Source organism: Phragmites australis, chromosome 5 (assembly GCF_958298935.1).
Source record: "Phragmites australis chromosome 5, lpPhrAust1.1, whole genome shotgun sequence".
Lineage (NCBI taxonomy): Eukaryota > Viridiplantae > Streptophyta > Magnoliopsida > Poales > Poaceae > Phragmites > Phragmites australis.
This window is the reverse complement of record NC_084925.1, coordinates 2,539,375-2,563,667: the sequence shown is the minus strand read 5'-3', so window position 1 is coordinate 2,563,667 and position 24,293 is coordinate 2,539,375. Positions and strand designations below refer to the sequence as shown.

The window sequence follows — 24,293 nt, the reverse complement described above, 5'->3', positions numbered from 1 at the left end:
TTATACGATTAAAAAACCATATCATTATCTAAAGTATTGTGTCTTGTCACAACTAAATAATCACAAAATCAATGGCGGCTACCAAAGCAGCCGTTTTCTTTGCACAATAAGGGTTGGACTTTTTCGATAGATTATAGCAGGCGACCTCAACCGAAACGTGAAGGTCTGACCGTGTGAAGTAGCTAGGAAGCTGCCACCTGCTGTGGCAAATGTGCAGAAAACCAGTGTGGATGTGTGCCCGCAGAATCCATCTTGTGCTTGACCCAATTTTCTTTTTTTCTGTGGTGACTACGGCTGCAAGAGACAAACAGGGCAGAAGAAGCAGGGGCTGCTTATTGTCATCGTTCCTCTTCCTCCTCCTCCTCATGCACTTTCCTCGTTAGGCCATTGCCCATCCCGTCATCATCAGGTTCAAGTATCTGCTTTAACTCTAGTTTCTTTCATCGCCAAGTCATGCAGCAGCAACTCCATTCCTCATGCAAAAAGTATAGCAATGGATTTCCCATTCCTTTCTTAGGCCTCTCCCTTGCGCTTTTGCTCTTCGCCTTTCTCCAACCCACAAGCTCCTGCACGGAGCAGGAGAAGAGCTGCCTCCTCCAGTTCCTTGCTGGGCTTTCACAGGATGGCGGCCTCGCCTTGTCATGGCAGAACGGCACACATTGCTGCACATGGGAAGGGGTTGCCTGCGGCGCAAATGGGACAGTCACCGACGTCTCCCTCACTTCAAAGGGCCTTGAGGGGCACATTTCAGCATCCCTGGGCGAGCTCACTGGCCTGCTGCGCATCAACCTGTCCCACAACATGCTGTCTGGTGGCCTGCCGCTGGAACTGATGTCGTCCAACAGCATCGTCGTTCTTGATGTCAGCTTCAACCGCCTCAATGGAGACCTCCGTCAGCTGCCATCTTCAACCCCAGGCCGGCCTCTGCAGGTATTCAACATATCGAGTAACTTGTTTACAGGACAGTTTCCATCTAAGACATGGGAGGTGATGAACAGTCTGGTCGCACTTAATGCCAGCAACAACAGCTTTACTGGACAGATACCGAGTCATTTCTGCAGCAGCTCACCAGCCTTAACTGTGATTGCACTCTGTTACAACCAACTCAGTGGCAGCATCCCTCCTGAGCTTGGTAATTGCTCCATGCTCAAAGTGCTCAAGGCCGGCCACAACAACCTCACTGGGCCACTCCCAGGTGAACTCTTCAGCGCTACATCGTTAGAGTACCTCTCTTTTCCCAACAATGGTTTGCAAGGAATACTTGATGGTGCACGCATAGTCAACCTCAGAAATCTGGCTAACCTTGATCTTGGAGGCAACAAGCTAAATGGTAACATCCCAGACTCTATAGGTCAGCTCAAGAGACTAGAGGAGCTCCATTTGGACCACAACAGCATGTCTGGGGAGCTGCCATCAACTCTAAGCAATTGCACAAATCTCATAACTATTGACCTCAAGGGCAACAACTTCAGCGGAGAGCTTCAGAAGGTCAACTTCTTCAACCTGCCCAATCTAAAAACATTAGATCTTCTGTACAACAACTTCGCCGGCACAATTCCAGAAAGCATCTACTCATGCGGCAACCTGATTGCATTGCGGCTATCTAGTAACAACTTACATGGGCAGCTTTCACCGAGAATAGGCAATTTGAAGTCTCTTACTTTCCTGTCACTTGCTTCCAACAATTTTACAAATATCACAAATACGCTTCAGATCCTCAAGAATTGTAGGAATCTCACCTCCCTACTTATTGGGACCAACTTCAAGGGTGAGGCCATGCCACAAGATGAAACAATTGATGGTTTTGAGAATCTTCAGGTTCTTGTCATATCCAATTGCTCATTGTCCGGAAAAATACCTCTTTGGATATCAAAACTCAAAAACTTGCAGATGTTGCTTTTGCACACGAATCAACTCAGTGGACCAATACCTGCCTGGATCAAAAGCTTAAAGTCACTTTTCCATCTGGACATATCAAATAACAATCTTATAGGGAAAATACCAGCAGCCTTAATGGAGATACCGATGCTAACAACAGAAACGACTGCAACCCATATGGGTCCAAGGGTATTTGAGCTACCTGTTTATAAAAATCCATCACTTCAGTATCGGATAACCAGTGCTATCCCCAAAGTGCTGAAACTTGGTAACAATAACTTCACTGGTGTGATTCCCCAAGAGATTGGTCAATTGAAATCGCTTGTTATACTCAATTTCAACTCCAACAACTTATCTGGAGAAATACCACTGCAGCTCTGCAACTTAACAAATCTGCAAGTGCTAGACTTGTCTAGCAACCATCTCACAGGTGCAATCCCATCGGCATTGAACAACCTTCACTTCCTCTCTGCATTCAATATTTCTTATAATAACCTGGAGGGCCCTATTCCAAAGGGAGGCCAATTTAGTACATTCTCGAAATCTAGCTTTGAAGGGAATCCGAAGTTGTGCAGCTCTATTCTCTTCCGCAGTTGTGGTTCAGCAGAAGCACCAACGGGCTCCACAAAACAACACAGCAGGAAAGCCATTTTTGGGGTTGCATTTGGTGTGTTCTTTGGAGTTGTTGTTGTTCTTTTACTGCTTGTGAGTCTCCTTACCTCGTTCAAGGGTAAAAGCAAAGCCTGTAGCAACGGAGATGTAGAAGGAACTTCACACATGTCTGATTCAGAGCAGTCATTAGTGATAGTGCCACGAGGCAAAGGAGAAGAAAACAAGGTCACATTCACTGACATTGTCAAGGCTACAAATAACTTCCACCAGGAGAACATCATTGGGTGTGGAGGCTATGGGTTAGTCTACAAGGCTACTTTACCTGATGGTTCCAAGATGGCCATCAAGAAGCTTAATGGTGAGATGTGCCTGATGGAAAGGGAATTCACTGCAGAGGTTGAAGCACTCTCCATGGCTCAGCATGACAATCTTGTGCCGCTGTGGGGTTACTGCATACAGGGAGATTCAAGGCTCCTTATATATCATTGCATGGAGAATGGCAGCCTGGATGATTGGCTTCACAACAGGGATGACGATGCCAGCACATTTCTCAATTGGCCAATGCGGCTCAAAATTGCAAAAGGAGCAAGCCGGGGACTTTCTTACATCCATGATGTCTGCAAGCCTCACATCATTCATCGTGACATCAAATCCAGTAACATCCTACTTGACAAAGATTTCAAGGCTTATGTTGCAGATTTTGGGCTCTCAAGATTAATCCTTGCCAACAAAACCCATGTCACAACTGAGCTAGTCGGCACTCTGGGCTACATCCCACCTGAGTATGGGCAAGGATGGGTTGCGACGTTGAGAGGTGATATGTACAGTTTTGGAGTTGTCCTGCTTGAGCTGATCACAGGTAGACGACCTGTTCCAGTCTTGTCTTCATCGAAAGAACTTGTGAAGTGGGTGCAGGAGATGAAATCAGAAGGAAAGCAGATCGAGGTCCTCGATCCAGCACTGCAAGGAACAGGGCACGACGAGCAAATGCTGAAGGTTCTTGAAGTTGCTTGCAAGTGCGTCAACCATAATCCTGGCATGAGGCCAACAATACAGGAAGTAGTCTCTTGCCTGAACAGTACAGACCCCAACCTGCGGATGCAAAATTCATTTAAGATAGAACGCAGTTAAACATGATTATATTGCAGTTAATTGTAACCGCATAAATGTGGTTTCCCACAAACTACTATTCCTGACAAATTTCATAGTTATTTTTGTACAGTTTCTGACAAAATGTCATTTTCAGCATTTTTTTTGTAATTCATCGATTGCCCTTTTCCAGAACTATTTTGTAGCGCGAGAAACAAATAGAAAGACTGTGAAATGCTCCGCAGCTCATCTCCAGCATGTTATTTTATTCAGGAAAACTACAGAAAGAAGAGTTGGATTGAAGAGTGGTATCCCAAACATTAACAGGAATCAATTGCATGGGCAGCATGCCCATTTACCTAAGCGCTAGGGGTAACTCAGCACAAGGCGTTAAAAACTATATGCAATATGCATCATATTGCGCAAAAAGTGAAAAAAAAATTGCTATGTCACCAGTTTAACCATGTAAATATAGTAGGAAGTAATAAACCTATTAAACACATAGTAAAAGGGCAAGGAAACCAAAGACTAACAAAGTGAATCAACAGTTAGTGTCAAAAAAGAAAAACAAGGGAATCACCATAGACGCCAAAATCATCACCAAAAACTGGGGCTAACCACTAAGTTCTAACATTATCTTCTTCCATCTGCAGCGACAACCTCTGCGTTGGGTTTTATGCCTAGAATCTAAATCAGCGGGTTACCGCACAATGGAGCTAAGCGGAGACCAGAATGAGCAGCTGACCTTTTCGTAGTTGCGGCCGGCAGCTCGGGGAAGAGGCCACGGCGCCGCCGTTCGCCGGCTCCGGCCCGGAGTTGTGGGGGTTCGCCCTCGCCGAGGAGGGGAGAGAGAGAGGGAGGACGGGGGGTGGAAAGCCCAGTATATATGGCCCGGCACCTTTCGGCCCAGAACGTAGCCGAGCAGTAGGTCCGCTTGGCCCGAGCTTTAATAACAAGATTGCCACTGTGATTCTTTCTCCTTCTTTCTTTTTCTTCTATGCTAATATAAAAAGCACGAATTACTTTCTTTCATACTTTCACCCCAATTTAGTATACACAGGTCAATTTATACCATCTGATTGATTCCATCCAATAGTCTAGATTGATATGATAGTCCGTCACACCATACAATAGCTCAGAGCTTTCGGATGGTCCTTCCCCTCTTCACCTAGGCTCATCCGTTTGATTTATAGAGAGAACTAATTCTCTTACCACTTCTCTATGGAAAGAAATACTTAATTTAATACTTAATTTTAAATCTAGCTGCATAATTTGTGCAGACAATTTTGCTAGTTTTTTTTAAAAAACATGCCACTATGATTTCATGGCATTACATTCTATAGGATCATGATATAAAGTCCAAAATAGATAATTGTATGGCAAAGAAAAATTATAAAATCAACCATTTAGAAAGAACAAAGAAAAACTGAAGGAGCGCATGACAAATGAGTTTCGCAAGCTTGTACTTCGAGAATACCTTTAAGCTTCCGTTGAGAAAGTTCTTCCATAGAAATTTCATAAGAATTTTAGAGATGGCTATATTTTTTAAGGTCTCTACAACATTTTTTTTTAGGATTCAATTCCTTTGAAACTCTTTCCCATTTTTTCATTGCTACAAATAAGGCTTTATAATCAAGGAGATTTTGGGATGTGATTTTTTTTTCTCGAATACGCAGGAGAGCTATGTATCTTTGTATTAAGAAATAATGAGCATTGAGTCTGATACAACTACCTTTAGAAAGTCGATTTTAGGTTAGCCTAGAGCGAGCTTATACAAGTAACATTACACCTGAATTGAAACTTAGAGACTTGAGCTCCTGCAGAACATCGAGATGACTTAGAGAATTGATCCAAAAGGTACATATCCTCTGCATCACAACGGACAGCTTCTTAGCCCTGGCATCACACCATCGTTCCGCATCCTCTCTCGTTATGGCCATCAAGATTTAACACTATGTCTTACTGACATGTGGTCCATAACCCCACATGTCAATATGTCACTGAGGCTTAGAGTGTTAAATCCTGATATGCCGCTGTTGATTACCCTTTTAGAGTAAATTACACCATCAGTTCCTAAACTTATTCAAGGATATCATCTAAGTCTCAGAACTCTCAAAGTACATATTCGAGTCCTTAAACTTGCTAAACATGTTATCCAGATCCAAGATCTGGATAATACCTCGTCAGCAGCTGAAGTGATATTCCTGGGGTTTTAAACCTGGATAACACATTTAGTAAGTATAAAGATCTAAATCTATATTTTAAGAATTTAGGGACCTATAAGACATGCGCTAAAATAACATTCAATAGTGGGAATTCGGGATTTGACACTCACGTCTCGATACAAAGTCCGGAGCAAGATCTACCCACATATGGGTACCGACCCTAACTCCATTATTCGACTAGCACACCAGCACACCAACCCTTGCACGATCAAAATCACTACTTTTCAATGCCGTGGCAAGAATTGTTGAGTCCGATTCCAAAATAATCTTCACAATACTGAGACTCGCAGAAAGATCAATTGCAGCTAGACAGGCCTCAGTCTCTGTCTTCATAATTATTCCTTATAATTATGGTTGTACCTTAATCTTCCGTGTCTTTTTCTGATTTGTTCGGTAGCTACAAGTGCAAAATAAAGAAACGAAGCATAGACAAACAAAATGGGGAACTGCCGACTCGGCATTTTACAGAATACCAACCACTTGTACTGACTGACGATAGCTGCAACAAAAATGAATTATGAAAAGTACAGTGCAATTATTCCATTAACATCCAAACAACACTACCTACAATATACAAAACCAAATGCATCCAACTTTTCATCGGAGTTGTTGGCCTGGTACACCAAACGGCCTGAAACCACAAGCTGATTCCGTTCCACACTTCTACTCCAAGCATCACTGCTGATGCACCGAGTCGTTGTCAATAATACACACCATAAACCAGCAGGCCGGCAGAATGGAAATTATTGCAATTTTCCAAACGTATACATCAACGAAAGGTAAGCTTGGACGATGGTATCGGGAAGAAAGTAAACGACTCATGTCAAGGAGGACGAGCACTCAGCGACAACCCCTCCATTAATCTGCTATCTTCTTGCGCTCCACTTGCCCTTCTGCAAATCATGTAGATCGCAACATCGATGGCTGCTTTGAATTGTACTAGCCTTTATTAATGGACGATTTCCGTGCTCCTGACTTATCATCATCTTGTAAATCTGCGGTGTTCGTTCTTTCAGCGAAGTCGTGCCTTTTCCTGCTCACCAGAAGGGGGCGCAGCCTTGGCACAAATTTTGCCTGTAACAATGGATGCCAAACAGGTTTGTTATGGTGAAGCTGGTACGAGAAGTGATGTCAAATGAAGTAGATTAAGACACACTGTAACAGTTTGAAAAGGGATTAAATCATGGGTGACTAATCCACGTATTGTCGTACCGTTTCGCGCATGGAAGTCAGGCTTACCAATAGACTATAGCAGGCGGTTAGGGAGAAACATCATGGTGTGAATTTAAAAAAAAAGGTGCGGCAGCTAATCCTTGACCCAAATCTGTTTTGGTGACTACGACCTGAAAGGGTCAAACAAAACGGAGACAGCAGCTGCTCCTGCTTGTCCTCATGCTCGTTCTAGATCAGGCCCTGTTTGGCCCAAGAGCATCTCAGGACACAGCTTGTGCCTCTGCTTCCATGCTGATTTCTGGAGGAAAACCATGCGGCCACTCCATTTCTTGCACATGAAATACAGCAACGGATTTCCCCTTGGCCTTGCTCTTCTGCTGCTCCTCTTCTTGGCCTCTCCCACAAGTTCTTGCACCGAGCAGGAGAACGGGTCCCTCCTCCAGTTCCTCGCAGGGCTCTCGCAGGATGGTGGCCTCACCAAGTCATGGCAGAATGGCACCGACTGCTGCACATGGGAAGGGATCAGCTGCAGTCCGGACAGGACGGTCACTGATGTCTTCTTGGCTTCCAGGAGCCTTCAGGGATTCATCTCACCATTCCTTGGCAATCTCACTGGCCTGTTGCGCCTCAATCTATCCTACAATTTTCTGTCCGGCGGCCTACCGCTGGAATTGGTGTCGTCCAGGAGCATCATCGTCCTTGACGTCAGCTTCAACCAACTCAGCGGAGAACTGCAAGATCTGCCATCGTCAACCCCTGTCCGGTCTCTTCAGGTACTGAACATCTCAAGCAACTTATTTACAGGGCGCTTTCCATCCACCACATGGGAGACGATGAAGAGTCTGGCAGCGCTCAACGCTAGCAACAACAGCTTTATCGGGCAGATACCGACTGCGTTCTGTGTCAGCGCGCCATCCTTTTCAGTGCTTGAACTCAGCTACAACCAGTTCAGTGGAAGCATCTCTCCAGGGCTCGGTAATTGCTCCATGCTGACATCTCTCAGTGCTGGGCACAACAACCTAAGTGGGGATCTTCCAGATGAGCTTTTCAAGATTACTTTGTTGGGGCACCTCTCCTTTCCTAATAATCGGTTGGGAGGATCACTCGGCGGCATCAGCAAGCTAACAAATCTGGTCACCCTTGATCTTGGAGGGAATTGGTTACGTGGCAACATCCCAGATTCTATAGGCCAGCTCAAGAGATTGGAGGAGATTCATTTGGACCACAACAACATGTCCGGGGAGCTCCCATCAACTTTGAGCAATTGCATAAGCCTTGTAACCATTGACCTTAAGAACAACACGTTCAGTGGAGAGCTCACCAGTTTCAACTTCTCCACACTGACAAATCTAAAAACTTTAGATCTTGCGTGGAACAACTTCACAGGAACAATTCCAGAAGGCATCTATACATGCAGCAAGCTAACTGCGCTGCGGCTATCCAAAAATAGGTTCCATGGCCGGTTGTCAGAAAGAATCAGCAATCTGAAGTCCCTCTCGTTCCTATCACTTGTTGACAACTCCATTACAAATATCACAAGTGCACTTCAGATCCTTAGGAGTTGCAGGAACCTGACCACCTTGCTAATTGGGCACAACTTCATGCACGAGACCATGCCAGAGGATTATAGAATTGATGGTTTTGAGAATCTTCAGGTTTTGTCCATAAATGACTGTTCCTTGTCTGGAAAGATACCTCTTTGGTTACTGAAGCTCACAAATTTGGAACTGCTATTTTTGTATAACAATCAGCTAACCGGATCAATACCTGACTGGATGAGCAGCCTAAGCTTCCTCTTTTATATAGACATATCAAACAACAGCCTTACAGGGGAAATTCCAACAGCCTTAATGGAGATGCCAATGCTAAAAACAGACAAGGTTGCACCAAATGTCTTTGAGCTCCCTGTTTATACAACTCCATCGCTTCAATACCGCATGCCCAGTGCTTTTCCTAAAGTTTTGAATATAGGCAACAATAACCTCACTGGTGTGATCCCTAAGCAGATTGGTCAATTGAAAGCACTCATTTCACTCAATTTGAGCTTCAACAGATTATCTGGAGAGATCCCGCAACCAATCTGCAACCTCACAAACCTGCAGCAGCTCGACTTGTCAAGCAATGATCTCACTGGTATGATTCCAGATGCACTGAATGATCTGCACTTCCTTTCTCGATTCAATGTTTCCAATAATGACCTCGAAGGGCCTATTCCAACAGTAGGACAGCTTAGCACGTTTCCAAACTCTAGTTTTAGTGGTAACCCGAAATTGTGTGGTTCCGTGCTTGTAAATCATTGCGGTTCAGCTAAAACAGCATTGGTCTCCAAGAAACGACACAACAAAAGGATCATCTTTGTGATTGCATTTGGTGTATTTTTTGGAGGGATCGCGATCCTGTTCTTGCTAGCTCGCCTCCTTTTCTTCCTCAGGAGTACAAATGTCATTACTAGAAACAGAAGCAACAGCAAGTATGTCATAGAAGCAATGTCGTCCAACTTCAATTCAGAGCAATCCTTGGTGATGGTTCCACGAGGTAAGGGAGAACAAAATAAGCTCAAATTCACTGATATTGTGAAGGCTACAGATAACTTTGACAAGGAGAATATCATAGGCTGTGGAGGTTACGGGCTAGTCTACAAGGCTGAGCTACCTGATGGCTCCAAGGTTGCCATCAAGAAGCTTAATAGTGAAATGTGCCTGATGGATAAGGAATTCAGTGCAGAAGTTGATGCACTCTCCATGGCGCAGCATGACAATCTTGTGCCACTCTGGGGTTACTGCATCCAGGGAAACTCAAGGTTCCTCATATATTCCTACATGGAGAATGGCAGCCTGGACGATTGGCTTCACAACAGGGACGACGATGCCGGCACATTGCTTGACTGGCCGAGGAGGCTAAAGATCGCACAAGGAGCAAGCCGGGGTCTGTCACATATTCATGATGTCTGCAAGCCTCCTATTGTTCACCGTGACATCAAGTCCAGCAACATCCTACTGGACAAAGAGTTCAAAGCCTACATCGCAGATTTTGGGCTGTCCAGATTGATCCTTCCCAACAAAACTCATGTCACGACAGAGTTGGTTGGCACTCTCGGTTACATCCCCCCTGAATACGGGCAAGGGTCGGTGGCTACTCTGAGAGGTGATATGTACAGTTTCGGAGTAGTTCTGCTTGAGCTGCTCACAGGCAGGCGGCCTGTTCTAATCTTGTCAACGTCAAAGGAACTCATCCAGTGGGTACAGGAGATGAGATCCGAAGGAAAGCAGATTGAAGTCCTGGATCCAGCACTCCGGGGCACAGGGTATGAAGAGCAAATGCTGAAGGTGCTTGAAACTGCTTGCCAGTGTGTCAACCATAATCGTAGCATGAGGCCAACAATACAGGAAGTTGTCTCTTGCCTGGACAGCGTAGATGCCAACCTGAAGATGCAAAATTCAGTCAAGATAGAACAGTGTATATGATAAATTGTACTTCCGTGCACAGAAAAGCTATGTAGTTTCACAAGAACTACTTCTACTGACTGATCGCACTACCTTTTTTTGTACAGCTTAGCAGGCTGCTAGACTTTTGTAATTCATCTTCCTTGTTCCCTCTCGTGAACTAACCCATGGTGATTCATGAGAAACAAGATGTTTTTTTAAAAAAAAAAATCATCTCCCTTTTCCTTTTTCAGGAACTATCCTACATGATGATTCATGAGAAACAAATGGAAATACTATGAGCAACTGTTCAGTTCCTCTTCAACATGTCTTTATGAGTTGCAGATAAAAAGATATAGTCAATTATATGGGCACCATGGGTACCAACTCAATGAAAACCATAAAAATATACTGATCATATTGAGCAGCAATATCCGCCACAAATCAGTGACCAAAACAGTGAAACAAGCAAATGCTCCTAAAATAGGGCCAGGGATGAAAGGAAACTAGAGTCACCAACACCAAAATAGCGAAATCATCACAAACATGGAACGAGAAGGCTCATCCCCGAGACCTGCGGTGCTCTGCTCCGCCTGCAGTTTTAGCCTCGGGTTTGAAATTCTCTGCTAACCATATCTACCCGTAACCTCTCTCTCTCTCTCTCTCTCTCTCTCTCTCTCTCTCTCTCTCTCAACGCATCGAAACCCCTGATGAACCGGCGAGTCGAGAATAATGTAGCTCCACACTGCAAGCGGCGAAGAGAAGACAAGGGCGGCGATAAACTGACCCTGGTAGGCGATCTGCTGGCTCTCCGTGCTGCTGCGCGGGTCTCCAGAGACGGCGCCGCCGTCGTTCGCCGGTGCGGTGGTTCGTCTCGCCTCGCGAGGAAAGAAAGGACTTTTTGAGAGGACAACATTTCGAGTTTTTTACTAGCAAGCTGCCAATCTTCATCCCTCAAAAAAAAAATATCTCCCACTCAAAAAGAAAAGGATTTAACATCCCATACATTGGTTACATTCAATAATTTGGAAATTTTTTGACAGAATGTTGTTAAAAAATATTAATATTGTCAAAATATTAAGAAATGAAATAACTTTGCTATCAAAAGGGCGTTTGGCTGGTACTGCATGCATTAAGAAATAATACTTTCCTTTTTTCAGCTTTTTGAGAGGACAACATTTTGAATTTTTTACTAGCAAACTGCCAATCTTCATCCCCTAAAATATATCTCCCACTCAAAAAGAAAAGGATTTAACATCCCATACATTGTTGCATTCAATAATTTGGAATGTTTTGACAGAATGTTGTTAAAAAATATAAATATTGTCAACAATATTAAGAAATGGAGGCAAATAACTTTCCTATCAAAAGGGCGTTTGGCCGGTACGACATGCATTAAGATGGAGAAACATTGTTGCCATAAGTAGTAAGCATCAACAATCACCATTTGCATGTCTTACAGAATGCTCACTCGTCAGTCCATTCTAGCAGAGTAGCCACATTGAAGATTTGCAGTGAAAAGCAACGCACTCGCACATTATACAAAACTGTATATCCACTTTATTTGCACAAAACTTACAAATCAATTGGCCAAGACAAGGAGCTTTACAGAAAAGAAAAAGAAAAAGGTATATGGAAAAAAGAAACAACAAAAAGTTATCCTCGGTATATTTAGCAATCTTTGTCACCCAGCTCTACAGAGAGAATCCGATTTCGCAACCAACTGTTACCCTCATTCAAGCTCTTTTTGAAGCCGAGCAGCTTCTAAGCTTTGTTGCAACATCCATTTTTATTCTTCTTCTTCTTCCAAATTTACATCATATACAACTGCCAATCAAATGTTCCACTATGCATAAGAATGGTTTTATGGCCCAAAAATACCAAGTGAGCTTTTATTATTTATTCTGAACACAGCTCAGGAAGTTTGTTTTGCTTCTAGCTTCTGGGAGTTGCTACTGTCAGGCAAGAAGAGATACCGGAATTTTGACTCAAATGCAAGAATAGTAAAACTGCGCACTCCAAGAAGCCGCTGCTTCCTCTGTGACGAAGAACCCCGGATGACTGCAGCTTGATCAGGTGTGAGGTGATGGCAGATCCAGTCCACAAGGAGAGAGACTTCAACAGTTCCCTTGGCGTAGCTCTGCACTAACTTTGGAATCAGTAGTTTCCCTCGGTCATTTGTACCAACAGTTGCTTGGATATAGTCTCTCAAAGATTCCTGGAGCTCCTGTCGGACATTTGCAGCGGAGAAAATTCTTACCTGTACGACAACAGTTCATTACCTCAACAGAGTGAATATAGAGAAAAGAACATGGTTTGTGTTCTTATAACGATAAAATACAACCAACAATTACTAATTGAACATAGATAAAGCATATGTACAAATCTGAAGCATGGCATGTCTGGCTAGGATAATGATAGCACAATAAAGGAGACTGATAGCACTAGTTTCTCCAACAACTTGTTAAGTGCAGCATTTGCTCAACATTATGCACATCTCAATATAACTACAATAAGCTGGCATACTCACAGCAGGTGAAGAGAACATTCCACAGCTGAGTCCAAACAACACAAGGGGTTCAATTTCATCGATTGAATACTTCTTGTGCTCCTCAGTAATTTTGAACTTATTCAGAGCCAACATCAAAGACTGAAAAAAACGAGAAGAATAAGAGGTTACAAGAAAACCAAAAAGTCAAGACAAGGATGAAGAAACAAGTTGTACAAGTTGGGGCCGATTCACTGGAGTCTTCATCTTTAGAATCACAAACTCTATGTCAGCTGCACTGAAGGACTGGCCACCAACCGTGTAACAGGCCTGCACAATTCACACCATTCAGTCAACATTCCAATCAAAGATGTATGATGACAAACAGCAGAAGAGATACTAGTCAAACCTTTTGCATTAGAGAAAAAAGCTTGATGTCATTTCGAGGAACTCCATATGCTAAATATGCCTGATAGATTCCAATATACTAATGTCAGTGCACAACATTAACAGGTAAGCAATAGAAAGTGAGAGTGAGCACGGTGTTTAATGAAAGAAACGAGGAACAGATGGAATGAATTGAGGGGAGTCCCTGTTTCCAAATATAAACAGAAATACAATCCTTGTCCGCAAAACCAGCCTCTTAAGTAACAAGTCATACTTACATGCATTATCAAGGCATTGTATATGTTAATCCAAAAGGCTAGCCGTTGATCACAATTCATACAACTAGGATTAACCTTTGATAACTGTTCCACAAGAAATCTGCAGAACATTGAGAGAGAAAAGATATGCTTAAATATCACCTACATTCAGCATAAACATTAAGAAATATTACACAGTCTAGAATGCAGGACATCGTTATCCACACCATGCAAAATGGGGAAAGTGGTATAAGAAAATGTTTTTTTGTGAGATGTGAGGGATTTATTAATCATAAGGGCCCTTTTGGATAGGGAGGATTCGGATTGCAATCCCTCGATTCCATGAGTTGTCTTCATCATCCTAACACCCACTAAGATTTATTAACTTTCACAAGCTCTGAACAAGACCTAGGGATGGAAATGGAACATAAACCACAAGGTGTGCCAAATAGAGATGGAAAGGTGTGTTCACTAACACATTTAGCTACTGACAAATTGCATGCCGACAGGAATTCTTTAAGGGCTCAAAATGAGAGAAAGTAGTCACATTCTAAACAAATTTTAAACCTAATTCCTTTCATGGAAACAAAAGAGTACATGGAGCATCGTTTTGTTCCCTCAGTCCAGGCCCCCACTATTGAGAAACAAGTAATTGGGATAACTAGATCGCCCCACCTAGCGGGCTCTGATCTTTACTTTGTTTATTTCTTACTTGATCCTAATACACAATTATTGCCAACTATATATAGCCGGTCAACTAAAGAGTCTCAATCCTAATCCAACTATTAAACCAAATCCAACTCTATCCCCTAGCTGATTCTATCCTAAATTACCAAACTTATCAATCCTGAAATCTAACTATTCCAAAACCTAAAAGGAAACTAATTATTTCCTTCCCTAATTACTTCTTTGCGTCTATATCATTCCCCTTCTTGACATGAAACAGCTCATCCTCGAGCTGAATTTCTTATGCCTAAGAATCAATCATTATCGTTGTATTGGTATGCATCCATATCTTATTAATTCCAGAAAATAAATCCCCTTTATTGAACATTGACGTAGTGATCTTTAGAAAATGGCTTAAGACAGTTGAAGCATAATCCCTTTGCGCGGCGATCAGCCATCTCATGTGTAGTCCAACAACGGAGGTGGGAGAAGGAACTGCAGGAATTTGAGAAGATTGACGACCATGCTAACCTTTATGACTACTGGAGATAACTGCTGCAGTTGTTGCTGTTGTTGGTGTGATCATTGTTGCTGCCGTTGGGCGAGAACCGCCTTGAGAAAGGTTTTCAGACTCGTCGCAAAGGCGTTATTCATATGCACGTGCCAAACTCATGGCTTCCTTAAGATCAGATGGATTCTGAAGCTCAACATTGGTGCTAAGAGGTTTTCCAAGTGCCACGGTTAATAAGTTGACTTGTTGCTTGGGCTCAAGGGATGGAATAACTTGAGAAAGAAGGGCTAAAAACTTCTTTTGATATTCATGCACTGAATCCGTCTTCCTAAGGGTAACCAACTCACCCACAGGATTGCTATGAATTGGAGGACTGAAGCGCATGTTGACGTAATGCTCAAAAACAGACCACTTAAATGTGCCATGATCACGTTCAAACTATATATACTATTGTTGAGCATCGCCAGTCATATGATAAGAAGCTAGCCATACCTTGTCATTCTCCGATGTCCGTTGCCCACAAAAGAATTGCTCACAATGGTTCAACCAAAACAAAGGATCTTTCTCTCCATTGAAATTGAGGAAAGTAAGCTTATGAAAGCGAGTAGTGCACCGATCACCATCTGAGCTTGTTGACTTGTCTTTGAAAAGAACCGAGGTAGATAAAGAAGCCAAACCTGAGGTGCTGAAATTCTTCTCCCATTCATCCTGACAAGCCTCGATTGCTTCAACTTTTGTCAAAAGTTTCTCCATCACAGTGCTGAGAAGTTCTATGGTGCATGCGTCGTCACCCATGACGAGGAGTGCAGGCCAGATGTGTGATCAACGACGGCGCAAAGCGGTGGAGGTGCGACGGTTACGGATGGTGTGGAGCAGAGCAGTAGCTGTTGCAGGGAAAAACATAACAGCGGCGGCGACAATGGCAATGTGGGGAGCAGTGACAATGGCAGCGCAGCAGGACGGCGGCGACGACGTGGTACAGCAGTAGGGTGGCGGTGGCGTGGAGGAGCAGAATCTGGCGGCAACGGTGCGGGGGAGCAGAATCCGGTGACAGCGGCGTGGGGACAAAGCGTGGTGCAACAAGAGCAGTGGCGGCTGTTGTAGCCCTAAACCGAATAGCGGCGGCGGCGGTGGTGGCGTGAGAAGCGGTGGCGGCGTGGAGGAGGGCATGCGGCGGCAGGATCAGTGTCTTTGGATACCAAATATTGAGAAACATGTAACTGGGATAGATCGCTGCGCCTAGCGGGCTCTGATCTTTACTTTATTTATTTCTTGTTTGATCCTAATACACAACTATTGCCAACTATATAACCAGCCAATTAAAGAGTCACAATCCTAATCCAACTAACTATTAAATCCAATCCAACTCTATCTCCTAGCTAATTCTATCCCAAATTACCAAACTTGTCAATCCTGAAATCTAACTATTTCAAAACCTAAAAGGAAACTAATTATTCTGAAACCTAAAAGGAAACTAATTCTTTCCTTCCCTAATTAATTCTCTGCACCTATATCACCCCCACCGGTTCAATTGTTTGTATATTCGTTTATGGCATTACAAGGTAAAAAAAAAGTTAGAAATGAACATTGTATGCTAACAGTGTCATACATATGTCCTGTTATTTGTAGGATTTGTAAACATGAGGTATATCTATGTCGACTGGTAGGCTTAGCAAAGATTGCAGCAGCAAACCTGAACTTTTTTAGAGCTTCAGATGCATACTCAAGTTGATCCTTTCCAACTGACATCCAAGATACTTCAGCAGCTGAACGATAGTTTCCAATATCTCTTCGGGTGTCCTTTCCATTAACTTTATACGGATCAAAGTTTCTGACCTCCTTCGTTGTTTCATCATTGTGGTTTGAATCAACTGAAGGACTCCGTAGCATTGAGGGTATTATGGATGAATCTGAGAAAGATGCCAGTGTAGAGCCTGATAGACAATCCGCTGAGGAAGACGAACAATCTGAAGGTGTCTTTGGCGATATCTTCGAGGATTCAGATAAACGTAGAAAAATGTTTCTCATGCAACGCACCATCTCCTCAGAGAGCTGATTTGGATTATTCCAAAGATTCCCTCCTTTCATGCTAGTTATCTTTAGAATGGACTGTTCAAAGGATAAAGCGTCAATCTTCTCATCTTCTTTGCCTTCTTTTTCCATGGAGCATGATTCTTGCATCTGCAGAAAGATTAATTAATCATTGGTATTCCAATATAATTTTGAAAGTCGGTTCTTAAAACTATAGAGGTAGGCATGAAAGGGACCTCTTCATCCCGGTGCTTTTCAAGAAGTCTATTCAAAGAGGTGTCTCGGTGCTTTTCCAGCAGCCTATTTAAAGAAACTATCTGTTGATCTTCAGGCTCTTCTCCTGTATCCTGGTCATCTTCAAGTTCAAGGAATGAGTCCTGTCGTGTTGACCTCATTGACTCAGATCCTCCAAACTTCAAATCTCTCAGTGATGATATGTGCTAAGAAAGATAATCAAGGAACTGTCAATAATTATCATACTAAAAAGAAGGAACTCTGAAATATAGACTCACTTACTCAGATAAAACTTACTTCTTCCCACGTATACGTGCAAGTTGACAATGACTGGTGATCATCTGGGGATGTAGATGGCAAGCATGCTGGATTATTTTCAGCAAGTAGCCTTTCATGCCTTTCCTGACAAAGCTGGTAATACAAGTCATTTAACTCCTTTTCGAGCTTCAAAACAGTACTCTCCAATGAGGCAATGTTAGTTAGTAGGTCCTGTGCCTACAGAATGAAAGGTTCAACAAACGGGGTTACTGAATGCATTAACTGTCTAAGAGATGGTAACGAATAAACACAAAAAATGTGTCAATTTAATCGCCAGAGTTATGCAAACCATGCACCTTGTGTGGAAGCAGCTTCATAGAGGACTTCAATACAGACGTGGCATTTTGCGTTACAGCATCTGCTAACGCCACATTCAGAGCAACCTCTTCTTCTAGCTGCCTCTGCAATTTCTTGACCTGCGCAATTTTGACAGGAATAGTAAATCACATAACGAACCGCCATTACAGTACGGCCAAAAAATCACAGAGCTGAAGAGGATCACCCACTTCCTGCTCGAGCTGCGACCTGTACTGCCGCATACTGCCTCTGTGGCTCTCTTCTCTTCTCCCACTACCATTGCTCTTACCATCCTACAGAGGAATAAACTAAATCAATCGCTCGGGCATTAATTCGATCGGAAGAAACCAATCGAAGAACCAAGAAACAACAAGACTGTTGGTTGACCAGACAGAAACAGCCTGCGGTAATTAATGGAAAGTAGAGACAAGGGAGGTAAGGGACAGATCATCCTGGGTCCCCACGAAAATGTGCAGTCGAGCACACAGCATGGCCGAAGCCGACAGTGCCCTCCGCACCACGGCACCCGCAAAAGGACACCAATGTTGCTGCATTTGCCGTTAAAGTGTCGCTTTTGTCCACTAAAAAATAACTTTCAACTTTTTCTCGTCCCAAATCCAAACAAAATTTGTGATTTTGTGCAGGGTAAACGCTGGAGCAACAAGAACACAAAGTCAAACTGAGACCTTACCCCGGAGCAACCGGCCGCCGGCGCCGGCGCATCGCTGTCCCCCGCCACCAGATGCGCCGAGCGATGCAGCGCGCTCCTCAAGCCGCCCGATCTCCGGCCTCCGCTAGCACCCACCTTCTGGATCAAACCACCTCTGAAACACACGGACGCATGGCATTCTCATAATCCAAGAAAGATTCAGCAACAGCAACAAACACATGAGAGGGAGGGGAATTCCACTCACACCGGGGCCGCTGCCATGTCGTCGGCGACAGGGGAGATGGCGTCCTCAGCGCGCGCGCACGTCATTGGGCTCCCTCTCCACCCCCCACGAATCTTTCTCGCTCCACGGCTGCGCGGGGAGCTACGGCCTCGGTAGAATCGGAGGCGAATGTGCCTCCTCCTCGGTCGGCGATTCAAGAATTGGGATGGGAGAGGAGGCTGTGGCGAGGTGGTGACGCCGCTGCCGCCGCGTCGACGTGGGCCGGCGTCGAATCGATGGAAGCGACAAGGGGCCTGTTGGTGCGCGAGGGCTTTATGCTCACAGCGTGCGTGCGTGCGTAGTCGCTTGCCACTGCGAGGGGGCAGGAGGTTGGAAGCGGAGTGGGGGGCGAGTACTGTAGTAGTCTAGTGAGTGAGCTGACGACGCTGACGACTGTGGACGCTGCTGGTGACGTCTGCTCCCCGCGAACTGGGACTGACTAAAAAACAAATAATTTTATCCATATCACCCTTTAAATACACTTTTCAATGATACGGATTGATGATATAGATGAAAAATATATTTAAAGTGATAGTATGAATACAAATTTCTCAACTAAAAACAGCATCAGGTTGTGAAGCCCTACTAAATTTTGGTCATACTAGTGATTTGGCTAGTGTTTAGTTTGAAGTTAAAATTTAACCGTGTTTAAAAAAATTTAACCGTGTCAAACTAGCCGCGGCCGTTCGTGTTTTGATCAGACTACTAAATTTTAATTTGATCACAAATCAAACGACTATTTATTAACTAAATTTTAACATCACTTCGAAACAGCCCCGGGTTTGCAGGGGACGGATAACTTTCCTTAGCCGCTCGTCACTGCCTTCTCCCTCTCTCCCGCTGCCCAGCCCAAGCCCCATTGCCCCGAGCTCCCTCCTCTCCCTTCCCTCACTCAACCTGTTGGAATTCGCGAAGGCTCTCATCTGCAGCTGCAGCGTAGCCTTGCTGCCCTCCTCTCTTTGCTTGGATTCTTCTTCCTTGCCCATCTTGTATGCATGCGCAAGTTGGTTCTGAAGTCTGAACTACTCCATGTCCTGCTTCCTCTTCCAGGCCACTGGCTTGTTAGAACTACCGTGCTGCGCGCCATGCCTCCGCTTGCCGCAATAATGTCTGCTCCAAGCTCGCTTCTTCTGCTGCCCACTGCACGGCAGGGGGTTAGGGGAGGCCGAGGAGGTTTGTGCTGCTCATCCGCCGCCTTGCAAATTAATCTCGGCGTCCCTCGTCTTCTTATCCAAGAACTGCTGCCGGTAGGATTTTTTTCTTTCTGAAAAAAGACTAACTTTTTTTGAAAGCAAAACAAAAGATAATCGCTGACATTCGACCAAGCACTGTCATGTTTCTTGGCGATTTTATTTTGCTTTGTTTGGTTAAATTTCATGTTTTTAAACTCCTAACGCGGGTTCCGATTCACTACTGTGAGATAGAGCACTGCTTTGTTATATGAGTTAAATTGTAGAAACTGCGTGTTTGTGAACCTGCAGCACGTATTCAGTCAGATGGAGTAGTTTTAGATGGAATTGAGTTTCTGGCACTGCAGCAGTGACCAGTGACAACTTTGTCCAAAAGCTTTAGATAGAGGGGCATTTCTAGCTGTATTTCAATGCTGTACCACCTTGCATATTCTAGGCTTTGTCCAGTAAAATTTGTGTGTAGCTGGCAAGATGAGTTCTTTGACGGCGAATTGAATTTCCATGCATTGCACTGCATCATTTTGCTTGAAAGCTTGCCCTGCTAAGGAAGATGACCATTCCTTCCTGCAACTTAATACTATTAGGAAATGGTGTTTGACGCTTATAATAGTGAGCGTTTTTTGGTTTATTAAAGGTCTTGCAGAACTTATGTTGTTCAATGTAGGGCAAGACCGGGACGAACAATCTCTCTCCAGTTCGCAATATCGGAGGACTACACGGGGCGCCAGTATTTCTGCCAGAGCTTCCATGGTAAGACGCACCGACGATGTTTGTCATTTCTGGTCAAGTAAAATGTTTTTTTGGTATGGCTGTGACATGCTTACTCGTCTGTGTCCTTGCTCTTTTAATTTTCCTTGGTCAAAAGCTGTACAGCTTAGTTTAATTGCTAATAATCATGTATCTGTTGTTAGTCCCAGCCTTCAATAGGCTGAAAAGTTCAAGGCCTTTAAATTTTCTTGAATTTGCAAGAGTTAAGGAGATTTTATTGAAGCAAATATGGTAGACATCGCCACAAGTTTGAAAACTTTCAAGTTATGTGGTCAGAACGTGACAAAAGTATCTCAAATTGAAATTGGATCAATCACTCCTGGGAGCTAGGGGTATGGGTGTTGGAGCCTCCCAGGAAAGCACACACTCTCACAGCTCACTGGAACGCAAGGAAGAAGATGAACAGTGGTTTCCGGCGACGAACGTCGCGGCCGTCGCTACGGCCTGTATCTCGGCAACTTTATTCTCACCACCAAACTTGGCAGCTTACAAACAACGATTACATGCCGGCTTAATAGCCCGGGCCACGCAGCGTCGAGCAACGGCCTCGACCGATTCGCACGCACCACGCCATCTCCCAGCGACCCGGCCAGCTCGTGCGTGAGCCTCTCCTGCTCATGCGCACGACCTGTTCTCTCTCCGAGCTATCCGGAAGGCACATCTGCAACTCATTCCTGCAGCTAACCCGCTGGCGAAGACTGACCTCGCCATGGACACATACCCGCGCATCAAACGCACACAAACACTCGCAGCTAGCCTGCGCTGACAAACTGGAACAAAAACAACTCACGCGACGCGACGCACACGACGCGAACACAGACGCACATGCCTGGGACACAGCCATGTCGTGGTTATTCCAACAAACTCCCCCTAAACATGACATGGCGTACACCGCCATCACAGCAGCGTCGGCTCGTCGTCGGCATCGGCGAGCAGCGCCCTCTCCCTCCTCGACTTGGGGCAATCCCTCGCGATGTGCCCGCGCTCGCCGCAGTTGAAGCACCTTCCTCGATGACGCCTGCTAGCGCCTGAGCTCGTGCTGCTCGTGTCCTCGTCATCCTTGTCATGGCCGCCGCTACGGCCAGCGCCCATCTTGCCGCTATGGCCGCGCGCCCGCTCCTTGCCACCGCGCTGACGCTGACGCGTCTCCCACTGCTCCTCAGTGAGCAATAGCCGCCCAACGCCGTCCGTAGCTTCTTCGACGTCAGCATCCTCCGCCATGCGCAGCCGGCCGACAAGCTCCTCCATGGACATGGTGTTGAGGTCCGTGAGCATCTCGATCGCCACTGCCACCTGCTTGAACTTCTTCGGGACCACGCGTAGGATCTTCTTCACCACGCGGCTGTCCTCCAGTGTCTCGTCAAGCTCGCGAAGGCTGCCAACAAGCCCGTTGATGCGCATCGCGAAGTCGCCGACGGACTCCCCGTCGTGGAACGCGACGTTCTCGAACTCCTTCAAGAGACGTTGCACGCTCGCGGACTTCACGCGATCATCGCCGACCCTCATCGCCTTCACCGCCTCCCACGCTTCTTTCGCCGACTTCTTCACGGCGAGCCCGGCCTTCATCTCCGGCGGCACCGCGCGCAAGATGGCGGCCAGCGCCCGTCGATCCTTGGCGCGCTCCTTGGTGACTGCCTCCACAGCGTCCCTTAGCTCCATCGCCTCCAGGCTCACCTGCATGACCAAGGACCACTCATGGTAGTTGGTCCTGGTTAGCAGCGGCAGCTCCACGGCGCCGGAGTTGGCGACGACGCGCTCCACGACGGCACCGGCCTTCGAGCTTTCTCCGATCTTTGGTGGTGTCGACATCTTCCCGGCTCTGATGCCAAATGTTGGAGCCTCCCAGGAAAGCACACACTCTCACAGCTCACTGGAGCGCAAGGAAGAAGATGAACAGTGGTTTCCGGCGACGAACACCGCGGCCGCCGCTACGGCCTGTATCTCGGCAACTTTATTCTCACCACCAGACTTGGCAGCTTACAAACAACGATTACATGCCGGCTTAATAGCCCGGGCCACGCAGCGTCGAGCAACGGCCTCGACCAATTCGCACGCACCACGCCATCTCCCAGCGACCCGGCCAGCTCGTACGTGAGCCTCTTCTGCTCATGCGCACGACCTGTTCTCTCGCCGAGCTATCCGGAAGGCACATCCGCAACTCATTCCTGCAGCTAACCCGTTGGCGAAGACTGACCTCGCCATGGACACATACCCGCGCATCAAACGCACACAAACACTCGCAGCTAGCCTGCGCTGACAAACTGGAACAAAAACAACTCACGCGACGCGACGACGCACACGATGCGAACACAGACGCACATGCCTGGGACACAGCCATGTCGTGGTTATTCCAACAATGGGGACCTTAGCTAGAGAGAAATAAAAGGATGCAGACCAGACATAGCTAGACGAAGAACAAAAAATGAAGGGCTAGTTAATTTGTACTTTCCAGGTTCAGTCAGGAAATGTATTTATCTCTAAGCAAAACCAGTACTTGTCTCGACACAAAAGACATTTCTGATACCCTCTTGAGTTCTGATGATCAAAATTAAAATGTTGAAGCTGCTGAAGCTTGTAGTTTGTAAGCTACAAGTAACCGCGTGTAATTGTATGATTTATTCAGTTTGGAAGCTATAACCAGCAGATATGAAACCAACTTACACAGGCTGCTTGTGGAATTTTCTCTGCAGACCATAACATGCTGTGCAAACCAGACACAAACTGCACGGCGCAAATCATTTTCCGGACCTACCTCTCCACCATCAGGTTCAGTCAAAGGTAATAGAAGGCGTCTGCACAAATCTAAGCTGTTCGTCCTATCCTCGTGGCAGAACTGAATTCCAGTGTATAGAATTACAGAAATGCTGTGCTCGCATTGCCTCACAGTTTCTCACCTCTACCTTAAATGATCTCTGACCGCAGAGAAAGTGAAAGGGCCGAGGCTCGACGATGGTGGCGTCGGGTTTCCTCCCTTCCGGTTCGGTGGAGGCGGAGGAGGCGGCGGCGGCGGCGGCGGCAGCTCTTCCGGCGGATTCATCCTCTTCGTGATCGTTTTGCTGCTGGATTACCTGAGGGAGCTTGAGAGGAACCTGCAGAATGGGCCAGGGAGGGGCAACGACTACGACAACGGGCTGGCACCGCAGTAGCTTGTCTCTCCCCATGCTTCCATAAGAAAAAGGAGCATGATTTGCAAAGACACTTCGGTGTTGATTGGTGTAACCCTTTTGCTAGGGAATGTATCAAGTGACAATGAGAAATGTTCTTGCGAAACTATAGTGACAAGTAGAAACTTTAGCCACTGGCGACTGGCGTGAACGTGCAATGCTGAGATCAAACACAGGAAAATCATTTGCTTCTACGTTATCATATCGTAACACTATTTTTCTCTCGTATTGTAACACTACACTACTTTTCTCTCTCATATTGTAACGTTTTTCCTGATTACAAGAAGTATGTGTATGCACACACGCCACTTCATATACATACCGCACTCACGACATACGGAAATGTACACCTACCACCATAGATATCTACTTATGTTATCTCATATGTGTAAATATGGGGCGACATGGTTTGAACCTAGTGTGTAGAGTCATACTCTCACGTCTCACCCTAGTAAGAGGTGGTCTCCTCGAACTACTCCCAATACATAGTACCATATTGCTATATCTAAGACTAACACATCAGATGGAGAGCAATAAATTGATTTATTGAAACAACATATCCAGTGCATGTGTCGTATTATTGTTTCATATGGCTCCCTAGGCCATTTAATTGTTACTTATTTTGTGAGCAATTATGTGATATGATACAAT

At 45.2% G+C, this 24,293-nt stretch overlaps 3 protein-coding genes and 1 long non-coding RNA gene across 6 annotated transcripts; 2 read left to right on the top strand and 2 right to left on the bottom strand.

Moving 5' to 3' along the window:
* On the bottom strand, positions 1-1,744 carry LOC133918382 (uncharacterized). The gene is made up of 2 exons (XR_009909750.1): positions 1,619-1,744; positions 1-1,503 (listed from the first exon to the last, which is right to left on the bottom strand). It is a non-coding gene; the product is annotated as an uncharacterized LOC133918382 (long non-coding RNA).
* Positions 454-10,496, top strand: LOC133918381 (tyrosine-sulfated glycopeptide receptor 1-like). The gene is made up of 2 exons (XM_062362245.1): positions 454-1,892; positions 7,384-10,496. The coding sequence occupies exons 1-2, from the start codon at positions 454-456 to the stop codon at positions 10,439-10,441; spliced, it is 4,497 nt and encodes a 1,498-aa protein (XP_062218229.1). The 3' UTR covers positions 10,442-10,496.
* A 1,280-nt stretch (positions 10,497-11,776) lies between these two features.
* LOC133918380 (uncharacterized) lies at positions 11,777-18,867 on the bottom strand. Of its 2 annotated transcripts, XM_062362243.1 has the most exons (12): positions 18,503-18,867; positions 18,280-18,412; positions 17,798-17,881; positions 17,588-17,707; positions 17,271-17,468; positions 16,976-17,179; positions 16,402-16,889; positions 13,553-13,652; positions 13,297-13,356; positions 13,125-13,217; positions 12,930-13,049; positions 11,777-12,659 (listed from the first exon to the last, which is right to left on the bottom strand). In XM_062362243.1, exons 1-12 carry the CDS (start codon positions 18,565-18,567, stop codon positions 12,315-12,317), a joined length of 2,010 nt encoding a protein of 669 aa, XP_062218227.1. In that variant the 5' UTR covers positions 18,568-18,867; the 3' UTR covers positions 11,777-12,314. The 2 variants fall into 2 exon arrangements, with proteins under 2 accessions (XP_062218227.1, XP_062218228.1); XM_062362244.1 differs by lacking the exons at positions 18,280-18,412; positions 18,503-18,867 and adding an exon at positions 17,976-18,085 and having other exon boundaries at positions 11,778-12,659.
* Positions 18,868-19,288: 421 nt separating this feature from the next.
* Positions 19,289-23,867, top strand: LOC133918379 (protein YELLOW LEAF 1, choloroplastic-like). 2 transcript variants are annotated; one of them, XM_062362242.1, is made up of 5 exons: positions 19,289-19,456; positions 19,571-19,693; positions 20,375-20,460; positions 23,169-23,256; positions 23,401-23,867. In XM_062362242.1, exons 2-5 carry the CDS (start codon positions 19,606-19,608, stop codon positions 23,622-23,624), a joined length of 486 nt encoding a protein of 161 aa, XP_062218226.1. In that variant the 5' UTR covers positions 19,289-19,456; positions 19,571-19,605; the 3' UTR covers positions 23,625-23,867. The 2 variants fall into 2 exon arrangements, with proteins under 2 accessions (XP_062218226.1, XP_062218225.1); XM_062362241.1 differs by having other exon boundaries at positions 19,289-19,693.
* Positions 23,868-24,293: the final 426 nt, after the last annotated feature.

Bases quoted from the DNA above. Each gene is read 5' to 3' on its own strand.
- LOC133918379 (XM_062362241.1), top strand. From the start codon at position 19,516: ATGCGCAAGTTGGTTCTGAAGTCTGAACTACTCCATGTCCTGCTTCCT. The intron at 19,694-20,374 runs GTTTGTGCTGCT...TGTTCAATGTAG, and splicing joins GGTTAGGGGAGGCCGAGGAG to GGCAAGACCGGGACGAACAA. The intron at 23,257-23,400 runs GTAATAGAAGGC...CTCTGACCGCAG, and splicing joins ACCATCAGGTTCAGTCAAAG to AGAAAGTGAAAGGGCCGAGG.
- LOC133918381 (XM_062362245.1), top strand. From the start codon at position 454: ATGCAGCAGCAACTCCATTCCTCATGCAAAAAGTATAGCAATGGATTT. The intron at 1,893-7,383 runs GTTGCTTTTGCA...CTCTCCCACAAG, and splicing joins AAACTCAAAAACTTGCAGAT to TTCTTGCACCGAGCAGGAGA.
- LOC133918380 (XM_062362243.1), bottom strand. From the start codon at position 18,567: ATGACGTGCGCGCGCGCTGAGGACGCCATCTCCCCTGTCGCCGACGAC. The intron at 18,413-18,502 runs GTGAGTGGAATT...CGTGTGTTTCAG, and splicing joins GACATGGCAGCGGCCCCGGT to AGGTGGTTTGATCCAGAAGG. The intron at 13,653-16,401 runs GTTTGCTGCTGC...AATGTTCTGCAG, and splicing joins GAAGCTCTAAAAAAGTTCAG to ATTTCTTGTGGAACAGTTAT.